General features: G+C 39.4%; 3 protein-coding genes across 9 annotated transcripts in view; 1 reads left to right on the plus strand and 2 right to left on the minus strand.

Annotated features, from left to right (window-relative positions):
- DNAJC21 (DnaJ heat shock protein family (Hsp40) member C21) overlaps nt 1–3,945 on the minus strand; it is a 35,262-nt gene extending 31,317 nt beyond the window's left edge. For 2 of the 6 annotated variants that reach the window (XR_003429901.1, XM_027092621.1), the window contains exon 1: nt 3,663–3,943. Coding sequence is in view for 3 of the 6 variants with exons in the window: in XM_027092621.1 (XP_026948422.1) it covers nt 3,663–3,759 (97 nt within the window). In the remaining 3 variants the exon portion in view is untranslated. Of the gene's footprint in view, nt 1–3,662 lie in introns of all 6 variants that reach the window. The other 4 variants (XR_003429899.1, XM_027092619.1, XR_003429900.1 and 1 more) reach the window with 3 other exon arrangements.
- A 3,481-nt stretch (nt 3,946–7,426) lies between these two features.
- BRIX1 (biogenesis of ribosomes BRX1) lies at nt 7,427–15,860 on the minus strand. The gene is made up of 10 exons (XM_027092742.1): nt 15,578–15,860; nt 13,343–13,454; nt 11,931–11,974; nt 10,339–10,409; nt 10,151–10,200; nt 9,973–10,046; nt 9,763–9,813; nt 9,532–9,633; nt 8,132–8,260; nt 7,427–7,887 (listed from the first exon to the last, which is right to left on the minus strand). Exons 1-10 carry the CDS (start codon nt 15,734–15,736, stop codon nt 7,618–7,620), a joined length of 1,062 nt encoding a protein of 353 aa, XP_026948543.1. The 5' UTR covers nt 15,737–15,860; the 3' UTR covers nt 7,427–7,617.
- Nucleotides 15,861–15,899: 39 nt separating this feature from the next.
- Nucleotides 15,900–24,835, plus strand: RAD1 (RAD1 checkpoint DNA exonuclease). 2 transcript variants are annotated; one of them, XM_027092743.1, is made up of 6 exons: nt 15,900–16,010; nt 16,476–16,741; nt 17,626–17,734; nt 19,097–19,355; nt 21,226–21,324; nt 21,662–24,835. In XM_027092743.1, exons 2-6 carry the CDS (start codon nt 16,547–16,549, stop codon nt 21,837–21,839), a joined length of 840 nt encoding a protein of 279 aa, XP_026948544.1. In that variant the 5' UTR covers nt 15,900–16,010; nt 16,476–16,546; the 3' UTR covers nt 21,840–24,835. The 2 variants fall into 2 exon arrangements, with proteins under 2 accessions (XP_026948544.1, XP_026948545.1); XM_027092744.1 differs by having other exon boundaries at nt 21,226–21,362; nt 21,662–21,794.
- Nucleotides 24,836–25,584: the final 749 nt, after the last annotated feature.

Consider the following 25,584-nt stretch of genomic DNA (forward strand, 5'->3'; position numbering starts at 1 on the left):
AAGATGTTAAATTAAAAAAAAATTAAAGCAGAAAGGCAGAAAAAGCCAGCAACTGAATCTCCTGACATGAGACAAAAAAGGCGGCTGTTTGGGGTGGTACGTGGTGGCTGTCTTCACCTTTTCATCTGTACTTTGTTGTCCTGTTTCTTCCCACTCCCTTCCTTCCTCCCTCAAAGAAGTCTGGTAAGAGCTAAAGCTTTTACACATAAAAACCCACCAGTGTACCATCTGAAAGTAAGATCTAATCACTTGCTGGAGCTTCTTTTTTAACTAGTTTTTTCAATCTGTCATATGGCTTTTTATTTCACTTAAATATACTTGTAACTGGTTGACCAGGAGGTTGAACATGACTGCAGTTGAGTTAACAAGCAATCATAAAAAATGGAAAGCCCACCTTAATTATTAGCCAAATGCAAAAGCCACAGGTATTGCAAATCCAGTCATTAAAGTTTAAAAGGCATTCTCATACTATCCTGTGCTTTTCTCTTGATCCATTCACACCGTCTTCCACTTTGTCCCAAATGTTTTCACACTACCTTCTAGAACATTTCATGGACTGTGCCTTTTAAGTCCTGCCTTGACTGAAGCCAGGTTCCCTGAGAACACCACTTCCCTACAGGCCTCTCGGGCTCCAGCACAGCTGTCATACAGCAGGTTCGGTGGTAAAGCTGACATCCTCCTGGTCACTGATTCTCTATTCACCCCTGAGGACAAACCAGCATTCCATCGAGATTCAGGCCATTTGGCCATCTCTCCGTCTTCCCCTCCTTCTCACTGTCCACTCGCCTCCCAACTACTCCCCCTACTCACTGAGGATTTTAGCATGTGACTCAGGCTCCACCCCCAGGTCCTATCCTCATCCTAGTCATGTCAGTGTCCTGGACCTACTGGTCTCCCTACCTCCAGCCTTGCCCTCTCCAATCCATTCTCCCCACTACAGCCCGAGAGATACAAGAAAAATAAAAACCTATCATTTCTCCTGCTTCCAACCCTTCAAGGGCTTCCCAACACCCTTAGGTTAAAACCCAATCTGCCTAATGCAGGTTACCACAACCTTCAAGACCGGGCCCCTGCTCACCTGGGCAGGCTCACCTCTTTCCCTTCCTAGACTCTGCCGTGGCCTCTCTTGCCTTCCACCTCCTGTATTCTCTGTGTTACCGCTTTAGGTCTCGACCTAGATGTCACTTCTTCAGGGATGCACATCTATCCCACCCACTAGAAAACCCAGTCCAGATTGGTACATGTGCTCATAAGCACCTTGTATTTGCCCTCATACTGCCCTTATCTCACCGGATGAAAAGTGACTGCTTTCCTCTGTGTTTCCCAGAAGACAGCAGGGCCAGCAGGGCAGGGACCACCCCTGTCTCGTTCCACAGTAAGGTGTTCAGGGAACAGTCGTCAGATGAATTACTGAGAGCCTGGCTTTCACAAGGAGTAACCTCACTACGCAGTGCTATTGACCCTACTGGAAATCATTCTCAGTTCCTCAATAACAGAAATAAAGGTAATCTCTTTCTCTTTTAACAATGAAAATGGGCAGCCTTTCTATATGAGGTACGTATTAGTCTTTGAAGCACAGCCCATATGTCTTCTAACATCTAACACAGTACCTTACACACAGAATGAAATTAAACATTTGCTGAGTGTCAAGACTTAACAAATTAATGAGCCAGCAAAGCAAAGCATATCAAAATCATGCATCTCCTGGGACAGTATTTACCCCTTATATGTATAGGCATTTTCAAACCAAGATATTTAGGATGTTACGAATTCTGATGACATTCAAAGAAGCTATTCACATTTAGTTACTAACACATTTGGTTTCAAAATAGTTAACTGATATTTTAGTAACATTTGCCTTCTTCTTTGCACTGATTTCCAACTAGTCACCAAATCTGGTAATTTTTCTTTTGCAACTTCTCTTCATCCCAGGCCTTACCCTTCCCACTGACCCCAAGCCTAGTTTTGGCCCATCGGTGCCCAAGGCGGACTCTACCTGACTTCTGTCTCTACCCCTCCTCATACTACTAAGCTGCCTTCATAGCACCTTCCCAAGACATCTTAATAAAACCAGCCTCAACTCTCCACTATTGGATAAACAAATTTCACAGTCCTTCGCCTAACATTCAAAGCCCCTTACAATCTAATCTCAAACTACTACTCAAAAACGTTTTAATACTGTCATCAAAATTATATATGCACTTGGTGACAAGCAGTAATCCTCTTTCCCACCCTTTCCCACCCAGAGTCAACAAATTCTTAACTCGATTTCTAACGGTAACCCCTATTACTCTTACACTAATTTTGGACCTATTAATTTTGGATATAGCTAATGACTTCTTAATGAACATTTAGCTCATTTACCTCTTCCCTTCCAATATACATCAGATTTTTTTTAGTTCCTCTGTTGGTCATCATTACAACTTTAAGCAACAAACCCATACCTTTATTTCCCGTTCCATCAACTATAACCATTACCTTCTGACTTTGGGTCCCGAGCCCTTCCTTCAGCTCTTCTCTCAACCCATATTTTCAGACTTCCGATAAACACTGCCTTCGGTCGAACTGTCCCCTAGGCCATCTTTGGGACACTCAGTGCTCTTTCCCATACTGTTATATTCACTTCTCTCAATCCCATTCCTCCAGCATCCAGCTAATGGCTAGACTCCTCTGCCAAGGGGGAGCCTCACTGCCTTTCAGTACGTAGTGGACCCTGAATTCCTGGGGCAGTTATTAGTTGTTCTATCAACACAACTACCAATTATATATGCTATGCTATTTTATTTGCATTTGTATTTAACTTTTCGTGTGTGTAAGGCATGTTTTCCAAACAAGACTCTGAGGTTTCCATCTTAGCATTTCAGAGACTCTAGAAACATGCTTATGGACTAGTACTAATACGAAAGCCTCTTATAAACCTCAAAAAGCTGAGATTCAAATTCTTAGTTCCCCAGTCTAGAAGATCAAATTACTTCACGACAGTCACAAAGGCCTGGACTACAACCAAATAAAACATCCAAAGGAAGCACACTTCTAAGTAAACACATGAACTTCACTAGGGAAGACACTCAAAATCCGAAGTGAAGTACAGGGTCTTTTCTCCGAAAGAGAAAAAAAAAGGCATAGCCATTTAAAAGACATTTCACTAGCTCCTTTGTCTTAATTACACTTAAGTAGCTGCGATTCCTTGATGAAGCTAAGGGCCGCCGAGGAGAAGCCCGGGGAAGCCGAGCTGCAGGGGAGTCCAGCAAGGGACTAGCCCGAGGCAGGACTGGGTTAAGAGCTCGCGACTCCTCCCCGCTCGGGGCCGTCTGCGAAGCAGTGGGAGGGGCAGGGAAGTCTCTAGGACATTTATCTTTCCCCAGCCGTTAGCCACGCGGGAACCGGGGGGAGGGGCGTCTAGGAAGGGACGAGGTGCTCGGGGCTCGAGTGAAGCCTGGGGGTGGAGGGCTGCGTCCACCGAGGAGCCGAGGACGCTCATCGCCAGAACTGCGCAGGGGCCACCTGACCGGGCGCCGGCCCGATTTCCAGGGCGAGGGGAGTTACCGAGCGGGCAGCTCCGGGCACAACCAGGTCCCTGGAGTTACCCTAGGGAGAGGGTTGAGAAAGGTCGCGAGGGCCAAGGCTTCTGCGAGGGGCCACGGCGGTTGCGGAGTAGTTACCCGGGTGCCATTTCAGGGCCAGCTTCCGATAGGCCTTCTTGAGCTCCTCCTCGCTGGCGTCGCGCCGCACCCCCAGCGCCTCGTAGTGACACTCCATCGTCCGGCCGGGCGGGGGGCTCAGGCCGGGGCCCGGGGCGGGGCCGGTGCCCGGGCCCGGGCCGAAGTGGTGGTGGTGGCGCTGGTGGTTCTCTCCTGTGGCAGGAGCCCGGCGCCCGCACCGGGCCAGCCAGCGAGCGCGGCGGCAGCGACGGCGGCACGGGGCGACGGCGGCGCGCGGCGGCGAAAGGCGGCGCCGGTTGCGGCACGCGGGAGCGCGGAGGGGGCGTTACCGGAGGCCGCGGCTCCGCATGGGCTGGGGGAGGACCCTGTTCCGGAAATAGCCGCGCAGGAGGGAGGCGGAGCCGCGGAGGGACGGAGGTGGGGCCTTAGGAGAACGGAGGCGGGGCCACGGGAGGCGGGGCCCCGGTGGGTGTTATTGTGAGGGACACAGAGGGCAGTCAGAGTGACACCAACTTGACAGCCGACCTGAGAGCTAAGATAGGAGTCTCATGGGATGATATTCTGGAAAACATCTTGTGGTTCTTTAACGTGAGCCCCAATTTTACAGATGAGGACGACACTCAGGTAAGTGGTTTGCTCAAGCCTCCCCAATCAGTGGCAGGATTCGGTTGGATCGAATCCAGGTTTTTTTAACTCTTCAGATATCTTCGGTTACCACTTAATGAGATCTCTAATATTGCTTGTCCTGACCAATGTGCATGAGAAATAAGAGTAGATGACTTAAACTGAAACAATTTAAGAGGAAGCATCAACACGTTTTGAAGTAACATAGTACTACATGTTTTACCACCAATGTGAATGAAATTGTGCTGGTCCACCCATCCATCACTCTTTAATCCTAACTTTTTGGCCTCTAAACCTACATTTCCAAGATTGGTTTACTTTAAGAATGAAGTTAAGGGAATTCCCTGACAGTCCAGTGGTTAGGACATGGCGCTTTCCCTGCCAAGGGCCGGGTTCCATCCTGGTCAGGGGAACTAAGATCCCACAAGACCAGCGGGCCGCCAAAAAAAACCAAAAAATGCAGTTAAGAGATAGTATTTAACCAATAGGTTTTGGTTGATCTAACTGATACACTGTATTATGGGATGTAAGATCTGAACAACTGTTCCAAGCAATTTGATAAGGTGTCAAAATACTATCCTAATTGTCGTTAAAATGCCTCAGTATAGGGCTTCCCTGGTGGCACAGTAGTTAAGAGTCCTACCAACGCAGGGAACACAGGTTCAAGCCCTGATCCAGGAAGATCCCACATGCCGTGGAGCAACTAAGCCCGTGTGCCACAACTACTGAGCCTGTGCTCCAGAGCCCGTGCTCTGCAACAGAGAAGCCACCGCAGTGAGAAGCCCACGCACCACAATGAAGAGTAGCCCCCACTCATTGCAACTAGAGAAAGCCCGCACACAGCAACAAAGACCCAACACAGCCAAAAATAAATAAATAAAATTTTAAAAGAAATCCATCAGTACACCAGAGTATTTCACTGTAATGTGGAATGTTTACATATATCAGCTGTTAGATGTAGGTTGTCTTTGTCAACCACGTATGGTTAGAGAGAAGGGCTGGCTCTGTTGCTAACAAATATCTATTGTACAGGGTTGGGTATCCAAAGTTTAGGAAGCTGTCCCTTTCTTCCTTAATACCCTGCCCCCTGCACAATCAAAACCAACCAACTCTAAACCTCATCAAGTTTCTAGGCACAACACTGTCCAACCCACTACTCAAAATTCATACTTGCCTCTTTTCCAAAGGAATATACTATATGGTCTTGGATTGTAAATTGGTAATAGGTAGGGATTGAGAAATTTGAGTGCAATGAAAAACAGGACCTTTCCCCATCTGAGAATGGAATTAGGGGAGGGGGGGGTTGGACAAAAAGTGAAAAAACAAAGTACTTTTTTCTTCCTCCAACTCCATCTGGTTTTGCTACCTCTTTTTTTCCTCCTGAGGGAAAAAGGGATCTATTTTTACTTATAACATTGTATCAAAATTTAAAGATAATTACACTGCATATAAATTTCAGTCTAAAGAAAGATCTCACTAAACAGGCTGACTTCTAAATGAACATGGACTTGGGAGATGCGGAATTCTCATTCAAATGAGTTATCCATATAAATGATTATGAAAGGGAAATATACAGCTAATTTTCAGCCTATATTCTGTCACTTAAATAATGGCCTTTTTTCCCCTGCACTTAACCAGATTTGCCTTTCATTAGCCACATACAAGTATTGAATATTTCAAGTGAACCTCTGACTTGAATTAAATTTCAAGGTTAAGTAGCTTAACTTATACCATTTCAAGATAAAGTAGCCTAATTATACACTCAAGAAGGCCTTTCTTAGCAGAAAATTAGGAAAAAGTGAAATGGAAAAACTGATCATTCTGCCTACACAGATCTAAAATAAAGACAAAATCAAAACCCAAGTGACAAACTAGGAAAGATGCCTAGAAAAACCTCACTATATAAGAGCCCTTACAAATTCATGTAACTACCACACAAAACACCAGTCACAAAAGAAAACCCAGTACATAGCCAAAACACAGTATTCATTTTTTTACCTATCAAATTGACAAAGATTATCTCAGCAAGGGTGTAAGGAAATGAACACTAACCTCTGGTGAGGTACAATATTTAGGGGAACAGGTTCATAATTTTTGACCAGAGTTCTTATAGGAAACCACAAATATTGTACAAAATACCTATAGAAAGTTTGCTGCAAGCACCTATACCAGAAAAAGATAAAATTGAAATACTCAAATATCCAACAAGGGACTGCTTAGATAGGCGTGACAGAGTGGAATACTATGGAATTACTAATCACGCTGCAGAAAAAGACAGGAGAAAATGATTAGCATGAAATTAGTGGGTGACAAAATACCACATGCATGACCCCTATCCCTGGCCACTTGCATCCAGAATCTTGTCTTTCCATTACTAATCGACTTCCAGGGTAGTAAGCCCAGTGCTCTCTTTACTTCAAGTAAAGTTCTTTCTTAACAAGAGAAATTCAAATCTTCTGGTGCCCTCTTAACAACTGTCCTGTTTTTCTTTCTTTTACTGTTAATTTGATAAGTAATTTACAGGCACTGCTTCTAAATTAAATTTGTAATCTACAAAAAGCTTTCAACACATATAAACTCATTTGATTTGCAAAACCTTTTTTTTTTTTTTTTTTTTTTGTGTGGTATGTGGGCCTCTCACTGCTGTGGCCTCTCCCGTTGCGGAGCACAGGCTCCGGACGCGCAGGCTCAGCGGCCATGGCTCACAGGCCCAGCCGCTCCGCGGCATGTGGGATCTTCCCGGACCGGGGCACGAACCCGTGCCCCCTGCATCGGCAGGCGGACTCTCAACCACTGCACCACCAGGGAAGCCCAAAACCTAAGTATTTTTAGCATACATTTTCAAGGTAAGAAAACAAGATGAGAGGTTGGCTTTTCCGGGGCCTCACTGATTTGTGACTCAGGGACTCAAACCTCAGTAAGATGTTTTCCCTTCTAGCAGTCTACCCCAACTTTACCATCTGAAACTATGCTCTCAAAGTGCCTAATGCTCTTTTACATGTAATAATGATCCAATAAATCTGTTTGAATTTCAGCTTTGCTAAACTCAAAATTTTAATCCAAGAGAGCAGGCCTAAACCTTAATTGTGCTAAGTTTTTAATAATAAAAACAAGCTTTGAAAAGAAAAACAGAAATTAAGTGATGAGTTCTGGTGATATTTTATTTAGAAAAAAATAGGACCCGCCCCCCCGAAGCCACAAAATCTTAATTTTTCTCTTTTAAATGTCACACTAATTAGATATAAGGTTGTCCCAAATAATAAAAGTATTTTTACACATTGAACATAGAATAAATATAAAACAAATGAGAACAAATTAGTTATCCATTGATTCATTTTGCATTCCCACTGTTCATCTTCTGTTTCATTTTCCTTTGCCTTTTATAAATCCTTTTCTTTCTTGCTTTCAAATCGACTTTTGGCTCTGGTTTTACCCACTGTATTTCTATCGGCTTTTCCTCAGCTGGTATAACAAAAACATCTGCAGTGGGATCATGGGGAAGAATAGTCTTTGGTTCTTTCTTTCTCAGCTTCTGCACATCTTTCACTTGCTGTTTCTCTCTGTATTTTGCAGCTGTGATGGATCTTATGACACGCCGATGCTAGAAACAAAAAAATATTAAAGGTGCTTTTGAAATAAAAATAAACATTTTATACACGGCAAAGACATTAACTTATGAACCCTACTTCCCTTCACCCTGTGTCATCAAAAAAAAAAGCAATTTGTAAGACTGTACGCAGCAAAAACCAAATTCAGTTTCACAGTTAACACAACAGTTACTTGACAGAATTATTTTGGCCCAAGAGTTCTGGGACATAAAGGACCACTGAACAAAAACAGCTTACCATGTTTGGTGACTGGTAGTGAGGATTTTCATACAAAGTTGGTCCTCCAAAACTTCCCTGGAAAATCTTTATGAGATTTAAGACAAAACGGGGTCCTATTTCTACAAGAGCAGCATCTTCTTCTATGATCTTTAATAAAAAGGAAACATTTCATTTTGGTTTGGATATACTACTCCTCCTAAAATGTATACAGGCTATATCCTCATTACAAATGTGCCTAAAAGAACTGATAACCAATGAAGTTAAGGTGGAAGTGAAACTTGGCAAGTGCCAAATCATCAATACTTTCTGAAATACATTACTGGTTACAGGTAGTTGTCATAGGAAAATATAAATGCTTTTTCAGTGTGTTTTTAAAATTGAGTCACTTCAATTTGGTCTGTATCTTGCTTCTCACAACGCGTGTCTTCTTGAAAAATTGTGGTTAAATGAATATTTAAAACTGCAACCATGGGCTTCCCTGGTGACAGTGGTTGAGGGTCCGCCTGCCGATGCAGGGGACACGGGTTCGTGCCCCAGTCTGGGAAGATCCCACATGCCGTGGAGCGGCTGGGCCCGTGAGCCATGGCCGCTGAGCCTGCACGTCCAGAGCCTGTGCTCCGCGACGGGAAAGGCCACAACAGTGAGAGCCCGCGTACCACAAAAAAAATAAATAAAAAATTAAAAAAAACTGCAACCATTATAACAAAATGGATTAAAGCACCCTATGGAGCACCCTTTCAAAATTTAAATCAACCCCTAAATTGTTTTTATACATTTAATTCAAATTAGATTAAAAGGTAGATAAAAAGACGTTGGCAGAATTTATTTTTGAATGGTTACTGACTGTGGAATTAAGAGACAACTTCTGAACTACAAATATTACTATAGTTGGTTAAGGTATGCCTGCCCTCAGGGGTTACGAAGGGGATATGTTTAACTCACACTGCAAAGTATCCAATATAACAACAACATGCAGAAAAGAGCCCAGTTTACTTCATAAGCTGTCTGAAATTTTGCCTTGCTGCTCTCTTCCACCTCTCCACAGATTTCCAGAATCACCTCTCCTCCTGGATGAATCACTGTATGACTCATCTAATAGTTCTCACTGAATGCTTTCTACAGGGGTTATGTTTTTCAAAGTCTTAAACCCCACCTCACCCCTGGTAGATTCTAACGTCTTGGAAGAGAAACTTATATTTTACTCAATATATAGTGGCTTGTTAGAAAATCCATACACCATATTAGCTGATAGCCATGAACGTAAGTTATGAGATAAAGGTTATTTACTACAAGTCTGTGGGGAAAAGAAAACGATGTAAACGAAAAGAAAAGAATTTATCATTTGCATTTTCCATGTCTATAAAAACAATATATCCTAATTTATTTCAAAGTATAATTAAAAGTTAATTAAAGCTAACCTGAAAGTTCCGAAACCATATCCTATTATCCAAAATAGTGAACGTAAACACATGGTCCACAAATGGTTGACTTTTGGGATGATACCGTGGTGTACTAAAGATCTAGTGGGAAAAAGGACACATTAGTTCTGTATTCTGTGACATACCATGTGTGCTTCAGATAGCTAAGTTAAAAGGAAGACACTCATTTAGAATATTTTACTAAAAATAGTTTCTAGTAAAGATATTTACCTGAATTAAGAGTTCTTTTAACAAAGCAAAATGTGGTAATTCATCAAAAGCCTATAAAAATAGAGTGAACATATTACTTGACAACATGAGTTTTGTTTAAAATTGTTTGTGTTTTTATATTAACTAAACTGAATTATACAACTATATCCACCAAAAAACAACCATGCACAGTAAGAAAATTAGACCTCATACACTAAATGAGAAACTTACAGGATCAAAAGACAAGAGGGGCCGAGAACCTTTCAAACAGTTTCCAGTCATCTTTAGCTCAGCTAGGGTATGAACTAGAAAAATTACATCAGCAACAAAAATAGTTATAACTTTGGCACGATTATCCCAAAAGATTATTTTCAATTTTCTCACAAAAACTTAAATTGAGTCAACTTACTATTTTGAACAAGGAATTTAGCAGATGGTCCGTGAGGTGAATTTGAAAGCCTAAAAAATATAAAAGCTTTTTCAACTAATTAAAATTTAGAACGTAGTAAAAGCTTACTACCAATTCAGTTTAAAAGACACCATAATGTGCTAATAATATTCACATATTCTCTAATCTTATTTAATACATTCTCTTACCACATATAGAGATCTTGTTTTTTCTTAGCTTCAAAATAGATACATTTATTGCAGTTTTTCATTTCACAAACCTAAACGGGGCAAAGTATAGAAAAATGAAGTGGATAATAAAAATAAGATCTAAAGTAATTCAATGCAATGAATATTTAGATGCCTTCAAAAATACTTAAGCAGGTTAATAGGCTACAAAGGTCTAAATCGAGGTAAATTTATTCATGGAAACGTTTAAAGTTCCTCTTAGGTGTTCTGTCCAAGGTAAACTGTGCTCTGCCCACCTCTTTGGTGGAAGCAGCTCCTCTTTCTGGCCTAGCATTTTTACTGGCCTCCCTTGGGGAACCTCTTCTTCTGACCATGGTCCTGTGTACAGACTACAAAGATTTAAAACAAATGTCCCAGGGATAAAGCACATTACAATTAGCCTCACCAACTGTAGAAAAATACAGTCCTTACAGAACCAAAAATCATCCTTTATAATGGTTACTTTGATTTTTAACTCTCTAGCTTTTCGATTTTAAGCTCAAGAAATTTGTTTTTTCTTCCTCATCTGTACTACCATTCTGTGATTTGGTTCTGTAAAATCACTAAGGGGCTGGCGAAAGGCAAGTATACAAAACCCATTTCAAGCTGAATTAAACTTCAACATCTCAAGGATTTACAAAGTCACAATTGAGAAATATACAAAAGGAATGAAGTCCTATATTATTGTAGTGTTCATAAACTAATACATATACACTACCTGAGGCTTAAAGAATTCTTCAGTCCAATGCTTTTGTTCCTTACTGGTCTTACAATAAACACATCTACACACTAAGTTGTGAGCTTTAGTTGCTGGCAACCCATATCCTGTTTATTTCTCCTATCTTCACTTGAAATTATACTACTTGTTTACGGCCTGTCTCCTCCATTAGAATGTAAGCTCCATGATGATAGGGGCGTTTTTTTAAACACTGTTTCTATAATGCCATGATAGAGCAGCACTTCAAAAATTTGTGCTAAATAAATAACAGAGGCATTTCTAATAGCTAAAGAGAGTTATCTTAAAACAATTCTAAGTTTTAAAAGAAAATCTGCTCTAAAAACGCAAGTTTACTCTTCAACAATACTTTGAAAATTTAACATATTACTACTTTGTAATATCTTAAGAGCAAATATCACATGCACCGCTTTTAAAACTGGCAAAATACTTTTCAATGAGTTTTAAAAAATATTTAATGGGCTTTTTATTTACGTTGATAATTTTTATGAGTACCTACTATGAATTTAGCACTGTACTAGACATAATGAGAAAAAAAAAGAATGATTTAATCCTTGTCCTCAGGAAATTTCAGTATGCTTGTTGAGAGAAGACAAATATAAGAATGATCAAGAAATTATATACTGAAGCACTACACTGTGTGAAATAGACAATGAGTACTATAAAAATTTAAAAGGCAGATAAAGTTCATAAAATTTGCGTATCTTATACAAAACAACTTAAAAGTCACTGAATAACTGACTTATTTTCTAAATGAACTATTTCTAGTGTTCCAAATATTGTGTTCCTAAATACAATGTTGCTAGAATATTTTACTTTAATTAATTTCTAAAATTACCTCGTTAATCACAAATAACTTATCTTTACGATCCATTTTAGTATCTATAAAAAGAAAAACAGGTTAAGTAAACAAAAAATTTCAAAGCTACTTCAATCAAATCACACATACTTTCTAGGAAATTAAATATTAAGTATTTTTTATAATCTTCAGTTTAAATGAGATTTTATTAATCTTCAAAATGATTAGACCTGAAAACACATGACCTCTTTAAAAATCTTGTTCTTTTGAAATGTAAACAAGAGTGATTAAAAATAGTCCTCAAGAATTATCAAGCTCTAAGCAGTGTCTCTTACTTGTGTACAGACATACCTCAGAGATGCTGCCAGTTCAGTTCCAGACTACCGTAACAAAGCGAATATCGCAATAAAGCAAGTCACACAAATTTTTTTGGTTTCCCAGTGCATATAAATGTTACGTTTATACCATACTGTAGTCTGTTAAGTGTACAATAGCATTATGTCTAAAAGAACAATGTACATACCTTAATTTAAAAATATTTTAGTGCTAAAAAATGCTAACCATGAAAAAGTTTGAAATATTCCAAGAATTACCAAAATGTGACACAGACACAAAGTTAGCAAATAAATGCCACTGAAAAAATGGCACCAAGAAACTCGCTCAACGCAGGGTTGCCACAAACCTTCAAATGGGGGAAAAAATTGCAATAAAGCGAAGCGCAATAAAAAGAGGTATGCCTGAATTCTATGAATCCCTTTCAAAAATGGGAAAATTCTCACAAACCACATTTAGAGCTCATAAATTAAAATTCTCTCATTAGTTTCAGAGACCTGAAGATGTAACAGCAGACCTCAGTTTGAGAAACACTGGTCTAAAGAACTAAGTTATTACCTAGAATTAAAACCAAAAGCACCTCCCAACACAGGCACAAAAACACCTGCATGAGGGCGCTATCACAGTTATAAACTCCAAACTAGATGTTCTTCATTTGCCTGTAAGATACCCCATTACTAAAAAGAAAAGCTTGGCACTTAGGAGCAGACTGAGTCCCAACTTGAAGGTGCTTGAAATCCTACTCCTGGCCCATTAAGTTTTTTAATAAAAAGTTATTTTAAATACAGAAAGTAATACATGGCAGTCCCAAATCATTTAGAAGGACAAACCAGCTCATGACCTCTGAGAACATTACACTGAAGGCATTCCTGGACCTTTAAGAAATGTTTTGCTAGTTGGGATCTGTTTAAGAAAGGAAAGAGAATGTTTAATGAATTTTGCAAAGAATTTCTAACAAAATATTAATTGGAAAAATCTTGGCACTGAACAGATACACTTCTGAGAAGTCATGGTTCTTTACCTGACATGCTGAACGAACAAAGTGTGACTCAAAGTGAAAACATATAAACAGGCAAGTTTACAAATACAAAATTTTAAAGTATGTGATATAAAGGTACCTGCTTTAGAATGAGGCATCAACATTCTCAAGTCTTGCATTAAATGTCTTGTTCTGAAATTTATTCCTCTAGAAGAAAAGATGAGAATCCGTTCCTTATTTTTCCACTTGCCCTAAAGAAAAAAAAGTGAGATGAATTTTAACATCTCATAATGAGTCTACCTTGTTTGTTTGTTTACAGATAAAGCTTCCAAGTAGCAAGCCAAACAATCTTTAATTCAGAATCTCTGTAGCACTGACCCCAGCTGCTACCCAGAAATCTCCTTGGCTTCCCTTCTTTTTATTTTTTTTCTTCAATCTCTCCAATTCCTCCTCCTGACTCTAAAGATCCTTTCTTAGCCCTTTTTTGTTTCTGATCTCTCCAGGACAGAGTTCTCATAATCATTCTCACAGCTTTGATTGTCAACTAACTCTACAGAAAGGTAAGGAACTCTTTCTAGCCCTAATAATCCAAGTATTTGGCTTACCTCAAATTCAACTCTAGAATACCAACCCTTAAAATCCGGTAAATTTCTTTGCTATTTATTTTTCTGATGATGTCACCATCATTTCAGTCCCCCACACTTTGACTCTTCCATCTGCCCTTGTTCTCTCATATCATAAGCACTAGTAAATGCTATCAATCTCTCTTTGCAACAACTTAGTCCTCTCCTAGTGATACTGCCTTCAAGCTTCAGATTCTTAATCTCAGATCAATTGCAAATCTTCTAAATGCTGGTCTTTCCAGCCAGAAGCTCCTCCAACAGACAAGGCAGACTACCGCCTACATGCTCCAATCACATCTTTACCTTCCAGGGTTTTCTAAACAAAGTCCAAAATGATACAGCTTTAACACTGGATTCTAAAATACACCTATATTTCTACCTTACTATTGCCCCAAATAAACCCTACACTTTAGCCAATTTGGCTGTACTTTTTAAACTGTCAGCATTTCGTCCACTTCAACACCTTTGATTAGTTTTTTTTTCTCTCTCTCACTCTCTCCCTCTTATATTGTTCCCTCTCATTTTTGAATATCGGAATTTTGCCCTTACCTTGGGATCCAGCTCAAAGGCTAAATCCTTCATGATCCCTTACCTGGTTATCCTAAAGTAATCTTTATTTCTTGCACTTCAGTAATATTTTTTATATTGTGACTCAGATCATAGCTACTATCATATTTCTTTCTAGCTCTTAAAGTGAAGAGTGAGAACACTAACATTTACAGAAAATCTACAAGTTCAGCTTATTCTTCACAAAAAGTAAATCACATTTTCTTGCTCTTAATTTACAGGTGAGTGAAGAGTTCGAAACGTCCCTGATAATTAATATCAGGGCTAGAATTCAAGCTCATCTTTCATTACTAAAAGCTAACTCCTTTCCCAGTGCTTGCCACTCCACCACAAAGGGTCATTGATCTATCACTCACTACGTGGTAGACAGAGGTTTACGCTAAGTTTGGGAGCGGGGGAGACAGAAATTAATAAATCAAACACAATTCTTGTCTCCACAGTATCTGATCTAGCTTACGGAGCCCTCAGTTGACTGAAAGTTAAGTCCAACAACTTGTGTTCACCTTCTTTTGAATAAAAACCATCAACTCATATGAGTTCTTAGTTTTCTTCTAAACTCCAACATGTTAGGAGGAAGTGGTCATGTTCTAGTTTTGCAATCCCAAAGCAGGGGAAACCTAACTTCTTACGTGCCTGCCACGTTAATACTTTGTCGAATATACGTAAAGGTCATACTATCTACTCCAGTTTTCGTTACCCCTTTAGAGTTAAAGATCAAACAAGTCAAAATCATAATCCCAAAGGAGAGCAACTTTTAAACGACCACATAACAAGCTTCAGGATCCCTAACTGACTGCAGCTCAATATGGCAGAATGTGGAATTCTGGAAGGTATTCACTGGAATTCATCACTGGAAGGGATATACTCGAGAGCGAGGAACAACTCTAGGAAAAAAGTACTATCCTTCAACAACAACAAAAAATGGAGTAACTGGAAGACCAAACACTGTTAACTTAGTCCCCGTAAGTCGCTTCCTGTGAGCCGGGTAAGAGCTCAGAAGTCGGCCCTGTTGCTCAGCCCGCAGCCTCCAAGACTGCAGCCACGTGCACGAGGGTTAAATGTAAACGCTGTAGGGGGTCCCGCCGGGACACATGGGACCGAGCTCCCGAAACACCCCTGCAACTCGGAAACCCGCAGAGCCCCAACAAAGGCGCGTGAAACCACGGCCGTAGAGCCTCCCCTACCTTGCAAACCGGGCCTGGGATACGATCTCTCTCTGCCTCCGCCGCCTCCTCTGCTACGTCGCTCGGCTTAGCAGGCGTCTTAGCATCTTTTTCGTTTCTTTTTAGCTTTTTCGCCTGAAACGCCGGGCCTCCACGCCGTTTCCTCTTGGCCACCGCCATCTTGCTCCCCGCCTTCACTCTGGGCCTTTCTTCCGGCTCGGCCGCTCGCTCCGCTTTCCCATCTCTATGGTCCCGAGGCTCGGCCTCGGCAGTCCTCCTCCTGCTCTATGGTGCCTCCTTCCCGTCTCTATGGTACGGCTCGCTCGGCTCTCTAGGCCTCGTATATCTCTGTGGTGACGGTGGCCGAGCTGGCCGAGCCATCTGAAAAGAGTGGCGGGAGCCTCTCCACTTCTTCCCCGGTTTTCCGGGAGCTGCGTCCTGACCCGGCGCAAAGGTAAGGTTTGGGTGCTCGGGATCCCGAGACTAGTAAGCGGGTGCCGTGGGCTGGTGAGCCGCGCTGTCTAGGACTCTTCGAGGACCTTCCGAGGACTCAAGCCCGCCCCTCTATCGCCTGTTCTGTTAGGAGTAAGGTTGGAGGTGCGGGACACCTCAAAACCGACCCTGGGGATACGTAGCCCCAGTTTGGTTGAAGCTGGCCCCGAATGACCGTGTTAGTTGGCCTATTTTTATCCTTCGTAACTTTTCGTGTGTTACTGTCTCCTTAGTAAGGACGACGAAACCGTAGCTTACAGACAGTAATTTCCCCCCAAGTTAGAAACAGCTAAGTGGCAGAGAGGTGGGGTTCAATCCCTGCTCCGCCGAGTTCAACGTCTAGACCTCTTACACTCAGCTCAGCGCCGGTTGAAATCGCCCGCCTCGTCAGCACTGACGCGGAGTTTTATCTGTCGCATCTCCTCAGGTGTTTTGTGACCCCGCGGGAGCGGGTGTTGGCACCTGGAGCATCCCTCGGGGCCGAATGCGTCGTGGACCATGCCCCTCCTAACCCAGCAGATCCCAGATGAGAATGATTACAGCTTAGTGGCTAGCCTTGACAACGTCAGGAATCTCTCCACTATCTTGAAGGCCATTCATTTCCGAGAACATGCCACGTGTTTCGCTACTAAAAATGGAATCAAGGTTACAGTGGAAAACGCAAAGTGTGTGCAAGCAAATGCTTTTATTCAGGTATGGAAGTAGGCACCTTTAAGCCTGTGACATATGATATTCTTCACCCAGCTCACTGAATTCCGAGGGTCTTAATAGACATCATTTCAGTTAGAGAACAAAATATCATTATTTGAATTATTTTTCTCTTCTGGTAACAAATTCTTTCCCTATCGTGTTTTACAGAGATAATGGTTAATAATAATAATGTCTGAAATATATTAAGCTAAACTATAGGCGAGCACTTTTCTGAGTGTTTTATATGCTGCCAACAGTCCTGCAGCTGGCAAGTGGCATAGTTGGGATGAGAACCCAGAACATTTGTTTCCATAGTATATGCTCTTTTGCACTACCTTCCTATTATTAATTTTTTTCCTTGTAGTGGTTATAATCTATTCTTACAAAGTAATATTTTATGGTTCAGATAGGATTTCAGATTTACTTCAGCATTTTTTTTAGAACACCTAAGTGCACAGTATGACCTCAGGTACAGAGGAATAAATAAGACATGGTTCCTGTTCTCAAAAGAAATTGAAAACCAGTATGACTCATGCGGTGTCTAATTGGCTGTTTTCCAAATGACCTTCGCCAAACTGATGGGCACAAAATGGAGACAAGGGAGAGTCATGTGGAGGATAGTTTAGCTCCAAGAAGCTAGATGAAGGACCTTTCATAAAGTTTCGCACGGGACTGAAATCAGTTACACCTTCAACTGTTGAGTAGCAGTATTCTAATGGATCACAATTGAAAAAGTTTAAGATGTTTTGATTGATAATCAGAAATTATTTTCATGGGGTTAGCACAATATTGTTATTTTAAAAACATATAAAGTGAAATCTAGAACCTTATATGTGAGTTTTCATTCTTTAATATATATACATTTTCACATTTACTTTTTTTCATAGGCTGGAATATTTCAAGAGTTTAGAGTTCAAGAAGAGTCTGTTACTTTTCGAATTAATTTAAACATCCTTTTAGACTGTTTATCTATTTTTGGATCAAGCCCTATGCCAGGTGAACTATTTTATTATCATTATAACAACATAAAAGAATTATATAGAATGCTCAGAAAAATACAGGCAAAGTTATTAGAATATAAGTAATATAAACATTTGTTTAGAAAATTAATTGCCAATTTATTTTTCATTTGCCACAATCATGGATTCTGATTTTTCACAGTGTTAATAGAAAGTATGCTTACGGTTCTTTTCATATTTGCAAAAATATTTACATTTATCTTTTTTTTAATTTATGAAGAGTTTAGGATTTTAAATTTGAACTAATCAAAAGAAGACTTTGAACATGTCTTAAATATCTTTAACATTGAGAAATATGTTTTAATTACTTCTTTTTTCTAACTTGTCTAGAATTACAGTTAGTGGCAGAAAAAATAGATATGAATTGTCCTGACCCCAGTTTACTGTGTTCGAAATTTGTTTGCTTTTTTTCTTTAATCCCTGTTTATAAATTATGTTTATTTCCTTAAATGCTTTCCTTTAAAATATTTATATATTTTTAGGAATAGTGAATTTGGTTGCTCTAGATATAAAACAACAAGGAATCCCTAGAAGAATGATTTTTTATTTCATAGGAAAGGAATCTGGATATTTGCTAGGGAAAATTCAGTTATGGTCTTCTAGAAAATATATTTTAATTTTGTAATGACAATTCCATTATTATTGGAATTGGTTAAAATTATATTTTCTAATGCAGTGTTCCCCAGCTAGTTTTCCATAAAAGCACCTGCCTTCCCCCATTCCTCACCCAGTTCTCCACCCAGTAAGGAAAAGGCACTAGAGTGTCCTGTCATATTCCTCCTTCTCTCTAGTGGTTTGCAGACGTAAAACCCTAACCACCAGTAACCATCCTTTTTCTCCCAGTTAGACCTTAAAATGTGAGGAAATGTAAAGACTATCTCCCAACAGAAAAAGTTGGAAGGGTCCTTATCACAGTGAATACACTGATGTTATAGTAAGACAATATCAAAGATATCCATCGTTGCACAAATTGAACGTTCACTAATAGCATAGCCTATTCCACAACAGTTATTACATGAAGTATTGGACCATATAGATTCTCCATCCTGAAGTTGTATATAATCAACTAACTATTTCTGAGGTGTTTTTTGGCAACCTGGAAAACGATTTCAAAGAGTTACATTACATTTTGTTCCCAATTTTTTACAGTTATTTTTGGAATTGTCTACAGACAGCTATCATCAGGGAAGATGTGATCCCTTCTTATAAGGATATACATATATATATGCTAGAAATGGACAGGATAAGATATTCTTGAGGAGTTTTAGGCATCATTTGAGTAGAAGCTGAACCCAGAGCTAAAAAGCTAAGCCCCAAGTATGATTTGTTTCCATTTCAGGGACTTTAACTGCACTTAGGATGTGTTACCAAGGTTATGGTTACCCTTTGATGCTATTTCTGGAAGAAGGAGGAGTGGTGACAGTCTGTAAAATCAACACTCAGGAGCCCGAGGAGACTCTGGATTTTGATTTCTGCAGCACCAATGTCATTAATAAAATTATTCTGCAGTCAGAGGGCCTCCGTGAAGCATTTTCCGAATTGGATATGACAAGTGAGGTCCTACAGATCACCATGTCTCCAGATAAACCTTATTTCAGGTACTTGAAAGCAGTACAGTTATAGTTAATGTAGTTTACTCCATCTCCCTACTTACACATTTGCTTAGGATGCAGAATTTTTATTATCCACGTTACTAGAATTTTCAGAACTTTAGAGAGGTTTTACTCTTACTTCATACTTTTTTAGGTCAAGACACTAGGAAGACCCAGGAAGATTAACTCACTATTTAAAGCTTCATAGGTAGTGTTGGTTTCTAGAAGAGTAATCCAGTCTCCTAGTTCATAACCTAGTGGTCTTTTCATTGCTGTACTAAACTGTTGTAGATCGGTTGCATCGTGAGGAAAATTGGGCTTAAACTTTTGGAAAAGGTGTTTGTAGTATACGGCATCTCTTTTTCTTTCCTTTCAAGTTAGTACAGGATGCAAAAGGAAATAGGTGTTTTCTATACATGGTTCATTCACTAAGTATCTATAGATCACCTACTGTGTGCATATTTGCCTTATTAAGCACTACAGGAAGGAACAGCTTAAAATCAAGGTGACAAGGATATATGTGAAACAGCTCAGAGGGGACAAAATTACATGCCATTAAGTTCCAACATAATAAATACTTAGGGAACCAGCACTTAGGCAGGAATGGTCAAGGTGAGCTTCCTAAGAGAGGGCAATTTTCATCAGGAATACAGTGTCAAAAACTGTCAAGCTGCTTCCCATGTTTCAACCCAACAAATTATGAAATGGCCAAACTCTTTTCCTGATTAGAATCAATCTAGAGAGAGAATTTAAATGTCTTCTCTTTTGAAATATTTCAGAATATTAAAGAGTAAAGGAGTTAAATACATATAGTATGAGAGGTGTAATTGTTCTTTTTGTATCTACTTTAGAAGAACTGCAGGCCTTTCTCATAGGTTAGGCAGTTAAAAATTTGGCTCAAGATTGGTTAAAATGTTAATCAAAATGGAAATCAGTGGAACCCTACTTAAGCAGTGATATGAATTAAAATTCCAGGCACTTAAACAGAGTATTCCAGAGGCTCCCCATCTAAATGATCTCTCAGCATGAGTAACTAGATGGATCATGATATCTTTCATCTCCTATATAGGAAATTATTTGATGGTGGGGAACTGGAAGTTGAAATATTTTTTTTTTGGATACATTGAACTTGAGCCTGTGACACTAGGGAGTAGTTGGATATATAGATCTAGAGCTCAGGAGATCAGTCTAGACTGGAAATTTAGATTTGGGAACCATCAGCGTGGCTGGGCATGGACAACATAGCTGAGAGAAAGAGGTGACGTTAGAAGAGAGAAAAGGTGGATCCTGAGGAAAGCCAGCACCTAGGTCTTTATCGCTGTGCTCATATAGTGCTCATCCACATGTTAACGCCAGAGCAAATGATCAGTAAGTTCATGCAGATTAAGTAAACTGCTGATATTACCAAGCAAAGAAAACCATAAAACAGCCTGAAGAACAGTCTGGGATACAGAAAAGCCCTAATTGCTTGGTGGGGCAGTAGAGACAGGGAACAGGACCCCAGGCTTGCAGCTGATGAAGATCAGGGTCTTCTGTCACTCCTCAGCTCTCTCCTGTTATATGGTTCTGATTTCAGGAGGAGGAAAGGACAATATCAGAGTAGAATTCGGGTAATGAAATTGAGGCAAACCCCTATGGATTCCTTTTGTGACTGGCTTTTTTCAAAGCCATTTATTAGTGGCTAGCTCTCCTGTGCTCCCACAGCATCCTACAGGAATCTTTATTATGTACTTGTTATAGTGTCTTGTCACCAGGTGTTTACATACCTGTTTCACTCACGAGAATGAGCTTCTTAAGGGAGTGTTTTCTTATTTGGATCCTAATGTGGCTTATTGTTGGACCAATGAATAAATGAGTTGCTCATTTTCTACTATAGGTTATCTACTTTTGGGAATGCAGGAAGCTCCCACCTTGACTATCCCAAAGATTCTGATTTGATGGAATCATTTCACTGTAATCAGACCCAGGTCAACAGGTCAGTTCTTAATATAGAGGTTGCCATTGATGATGAAGGTGAGGTTAAATACCACATTTCTATTAAATAAATTTTTTAAAACTTTCAATGTGTAGATAAAAGTATAGCATTAAGAAAAATAAATAGTAGGTTGCTGGGTTTACTTGGGGATTTTGGATTGCAATAGTGGATGAAATTTTTAAAATGAAGAGAAAATACTAGCAAATTGGACAAGTATTTGATTTTATTCTTATATTTGCTACTTGGTAGTTCTTGGCTAATTTTTGTCCTTTACTTGGAATTATGAGCACTGCTTTAAGTGTGTCCAAATAACAGCTTTTTATTTATTTTTCTACAGATACAAGATTTCTTTACTGAAACCCTCTACAAAGGCATTAGTCCTATCTTGTAAGGTATCTATTCGAACAGATAACCGAGGATTCCTCTCATTACAGTATATGATTAGAAATGAAGATGGACAAATATGTTTTGTGGAATATTACTGCTGTCCTGATGAAGAAGTTCCTGAATCTTAGTCTTAAGTATGGCAATCCACTGTGCTATTTATGTACACGTTCATGATTGGTCATGTTCTCATTCTGAGTGTAGCACTCTCCGTGATTTCTTATTGGATTTTCTAAGGGAAAGAAGCATGGAAGAGATAGAAGCTAAGTCCCTGCCCCCTAATAGTTGCTGTATATTTTATAAGTAATGTTTTCACGTAGTCACAGATTATCCAGTACTGGACTAGCCTGTGGTTCTGTCTTTTGAACTCATGGGAATCGTTATGAGCCAAGATGAGTAAGTTTTATGTTTTATTCTACTTAAGCAGGACATTCCAAGAGTCTAAAAATTTAAAGTTTGGTGAAGCCATATCTGAAATGTTCTTTTATTTATTTACTGTTAGAAAAAGCAGTGGCATACGGGCATCACTCCCTATTTGGAATTCTGGATAATCTGTCTTAAAGCAATGGTTCTCAGAGTGTTGTGCCTAGATCACCTGGAAACTTGTCAGTAACTCTGGGGGTGGGCCAGCAATCTGTAGTTTAATAAGCTTCCCGCCAGGAGATTCTGACAAGTGCTCAAGTTTGAGAATCACTGTTTTAAAGGATACTTTTTTAAAAATAGTCTTTAATTGCATTGAAGTGACTGCTTTTAACTGTGATTTCTTCACAAATGTTCTGAAGTTCAGGCTTCGTCAGACAAGTCTGAATAATCACATGATTTATTTTTCAAGTGTACATTTTGAAGACATCTGTGAACAGGCTATAAAACAGTCTTCAGAGTTACAGATTTTCATCTTGTTCTGAAAACTTCAGTGTAGTAAGTACTTATTAGATACCTTCTATTTGCCTATAAGAGTTTCTCAATCAAACCAACGTGTACAAAACCATTTATTAAGTGATTTTATACTTTCGTAGGTAGTTTTCAATGAAATAATTTTTGTGGTATGTAGGTTAAGAAAACATAACACTAAATTATGTAACTTGTTTTCTATTAGAAAAAGTATATAACTAAAATGAAGTTTCTGCACCATGTGACAACAGCTCAGTGTCTCTCAGTGGCCAGGCACTTTTGGCCTTTGGAGAGTGTTTCAGCAAAGCACTTCAGGGAAAAGCTCCTCCAGAACGTTATGTAGGCACTGCTTCCAGGCACGTGTACAATTTGTGCAATTCTGGGTGTCTAGTCCAGGGTGAGTACCTGATAACTAATAAATCTTCCAGGCAATCTCAGGGTGCCCAGCTGGTACAAAAGAAGTTGGAGTTTTGTAAAGTATAGTATGTGTTTGAGAAGGAAATGATTAAATCTACTAAATGTCCAAATATTTTTTTGTCTGGATAAACACAAAATCAAAACAAGTCTAAAACATAATTATGAAAATATTTAATCAGTAAACATTTCAAGGACTACAGTTTTCCTTTAAATTTAAAATAGGGCAGTTGTTTTTTCATTGGCATGTCTAGTACCTAGAACAGTACCTAGGATGCAATAATATTTGTTAGGTGAAAGAACCTCCACTTTCAGATTATTAGTCACTATTTAATTCCATTATTTCGGTTTGAATTTATTTTGACCTGATGTATTTTTTTCAAGTTGAACCTATAAAGAATTTAAAACATGTATTGACTTAATAAGACTTTTTTGCACATTTAAGACTATTATTTTAGCTGCACGTATCTTGAGTTATTTAGAATTCAGAAACTAATGAATTTAATTCTTTCTAAATCACCCTGACATCAAGGTGTGACTTAATAAAGAATTTTTTTTATGCGCACTCTATTTGTCTAGTTTAACTTTGTTCAAGTTCCTATGAAAGACCACTAGGGGGAGCACTTCCTCAGGCAGAGCAGGATGCTTTGGTGACGACAAATTCAGTTCAAGTGTCACACACATATAGAAGACTGTAATCTTATTTTTAAGATTATCTTTGCCTGTTTGAAGTTTATCTCATATTCTTTCCAGTAAAATTGTGCTTACCAGGAATAGGTAGGTAATATTTTTTCCGTTTTTTAATTCATTTATTCCCTACTTGATGATGATGTGTTTCCACCTAGAATGAATAATTCAAAACAATAAAAATAAAATGATTTGTTAAATTCTATTCTAATAAAAATAAGTCTTGTAACATAATCATTTTTACAAGAAGCCACAGAAGTTCTGTGGTGCTATTGAGTAGTCCTGCTAAGAATTAGTTACAGTTGCTGAAAGGGCAGCATTTGGCGTTCCCTATAGCTTAGGGTGAGGGGTTTTCAGAACAGTGTAGACTCCCTTCTCCCCTTCCTGTCTTCACACTGCTGGCCCTTGTCCCCACGTGAAACAAAAGCTGTTGGGTCCTGAGAAATTAGGGAAATTGTATAGTATTTTCTCTTTTCCCAAGTATGTATTAGTAGCGTTTTTATCCACGTGTCAGGCTACATGCACCCCTGCGCCAGGCAGTTGGCAGCTGTCCCGTGGGTTTCTCGCTCCAGCAGTGGACAGCTCGTGCTCTAATCAGAAATGCCACAGGCGGCTGTTACAGGTGTTTCTGGCATCCATATCTTAGTCATGGCCAGAAGTTTTGGTAATTAGCAGAGTAAATGTTTGAAGTAGGTTTCCTTTTGGAAATTAATAGCTCATTGATCAGTATAATAGCTAATAGTAGTGGCTCTCATCGGTAAAACTAGAGGTATTCAGGATATGTGAACTAAATTATTTCAGAGTAGTTCCCCATCCTTGCATGGAAAGGATACAAGAATCTAGTGGGGCCTGTAGCCTGTACCCTTAGGCCTGGTGTATAAGGCTTGACCCCCCTAAATGGTCTTACTTCCTGCCATTTTGTCCAAAGATTTCCGGTTGCTTGTTGCTGAATGGATTAGGACAATCCCATCTCTGGAATATTGTCAGGTTTGCCTTAAGTGGACCTTTCATGGAAGGTGGTGGGTAAACTGCCGAAACAGAGAAGTAAGGCTTCACTGAGCTTATGAAACAGGTTGCATAAACTCTTTGCATGCTTGCTAATGAACGTTTATTAAAATTTGTATGTGGGACAGTTGATCTGGGCTTGATTTTTTTTTTCCTACCTTATCTACCTCAAATTTCAGTGGCCAGTAGCTAATTTAAAAGAATGTAAAAGTTGTATATGACCTTATCGACTGGGTCAGCTAGAAACATCGGGTGTTTGATTGGACTGTTACCCAGATTGCTGCTTCCCACTGAATGAGCTTAGAAAGTAGTTTAGTTCTCATCTACAGTCTGCCAAGAGTGAGACTTTGTAGTGAGTTGTGTTGTGCTGAACATTTCCAGTGTGGTTTCTTAAGACTTAGGGATTTCACAAAATAGTAAAATTTTAAAACTTTTGGAACCAAAATAGGTGACAACTTTCTATTTTGTCAGATACGAGGATATTAAAACTATAACTACCATTCATTATTACTACCATTTCATAAAACATTTTAAAGTCAAAGTCTCAGAGAGTGGACAGTTAGCAATTTTATACTGCCAATAAAGAAAAACTGGAAATATGACAAATAATTTCAAATGAAACAAGAGGGTTACACCATAACATTTTATTTTACAGTGCTACACTTCGTGCTCTTGTTTTCTGGATATAGGTTTGTCAGTTTGGAGATGTTAAGACTTTGGGGTCTCACGAAATAGTAAAATTTTAAAAATTTTAGTGCCACCCAAAAACAGAGTCTGAATGGCCACTTCTTTCTGATAATTTGTTTTTATCACAGTTAATGTTGAAAATCCATTTTTAACTGGATATGCGAAAATGGAAGCAACTCTTCTGAGGCTGCC

This window comes from Aethalodelphis obliquidens, unplaced genomic scaffold (assembly GCF_003676395.1).
Source record: "Aethalodelphis obliquidens isolate GAN/ISIS:26980383/991018 unplaced genomic scaffold, ASM367639v1 scaffold80, whole genome shotgun sequence".
Classification (NCBI taxonomy): domain Eukaryota; kingdom Metazoa; phylum Chordata; class Mammalia; order Artiodactyla; family Delphinidae; genus Aethalodelphis; species Aethalodelphis obliquidens.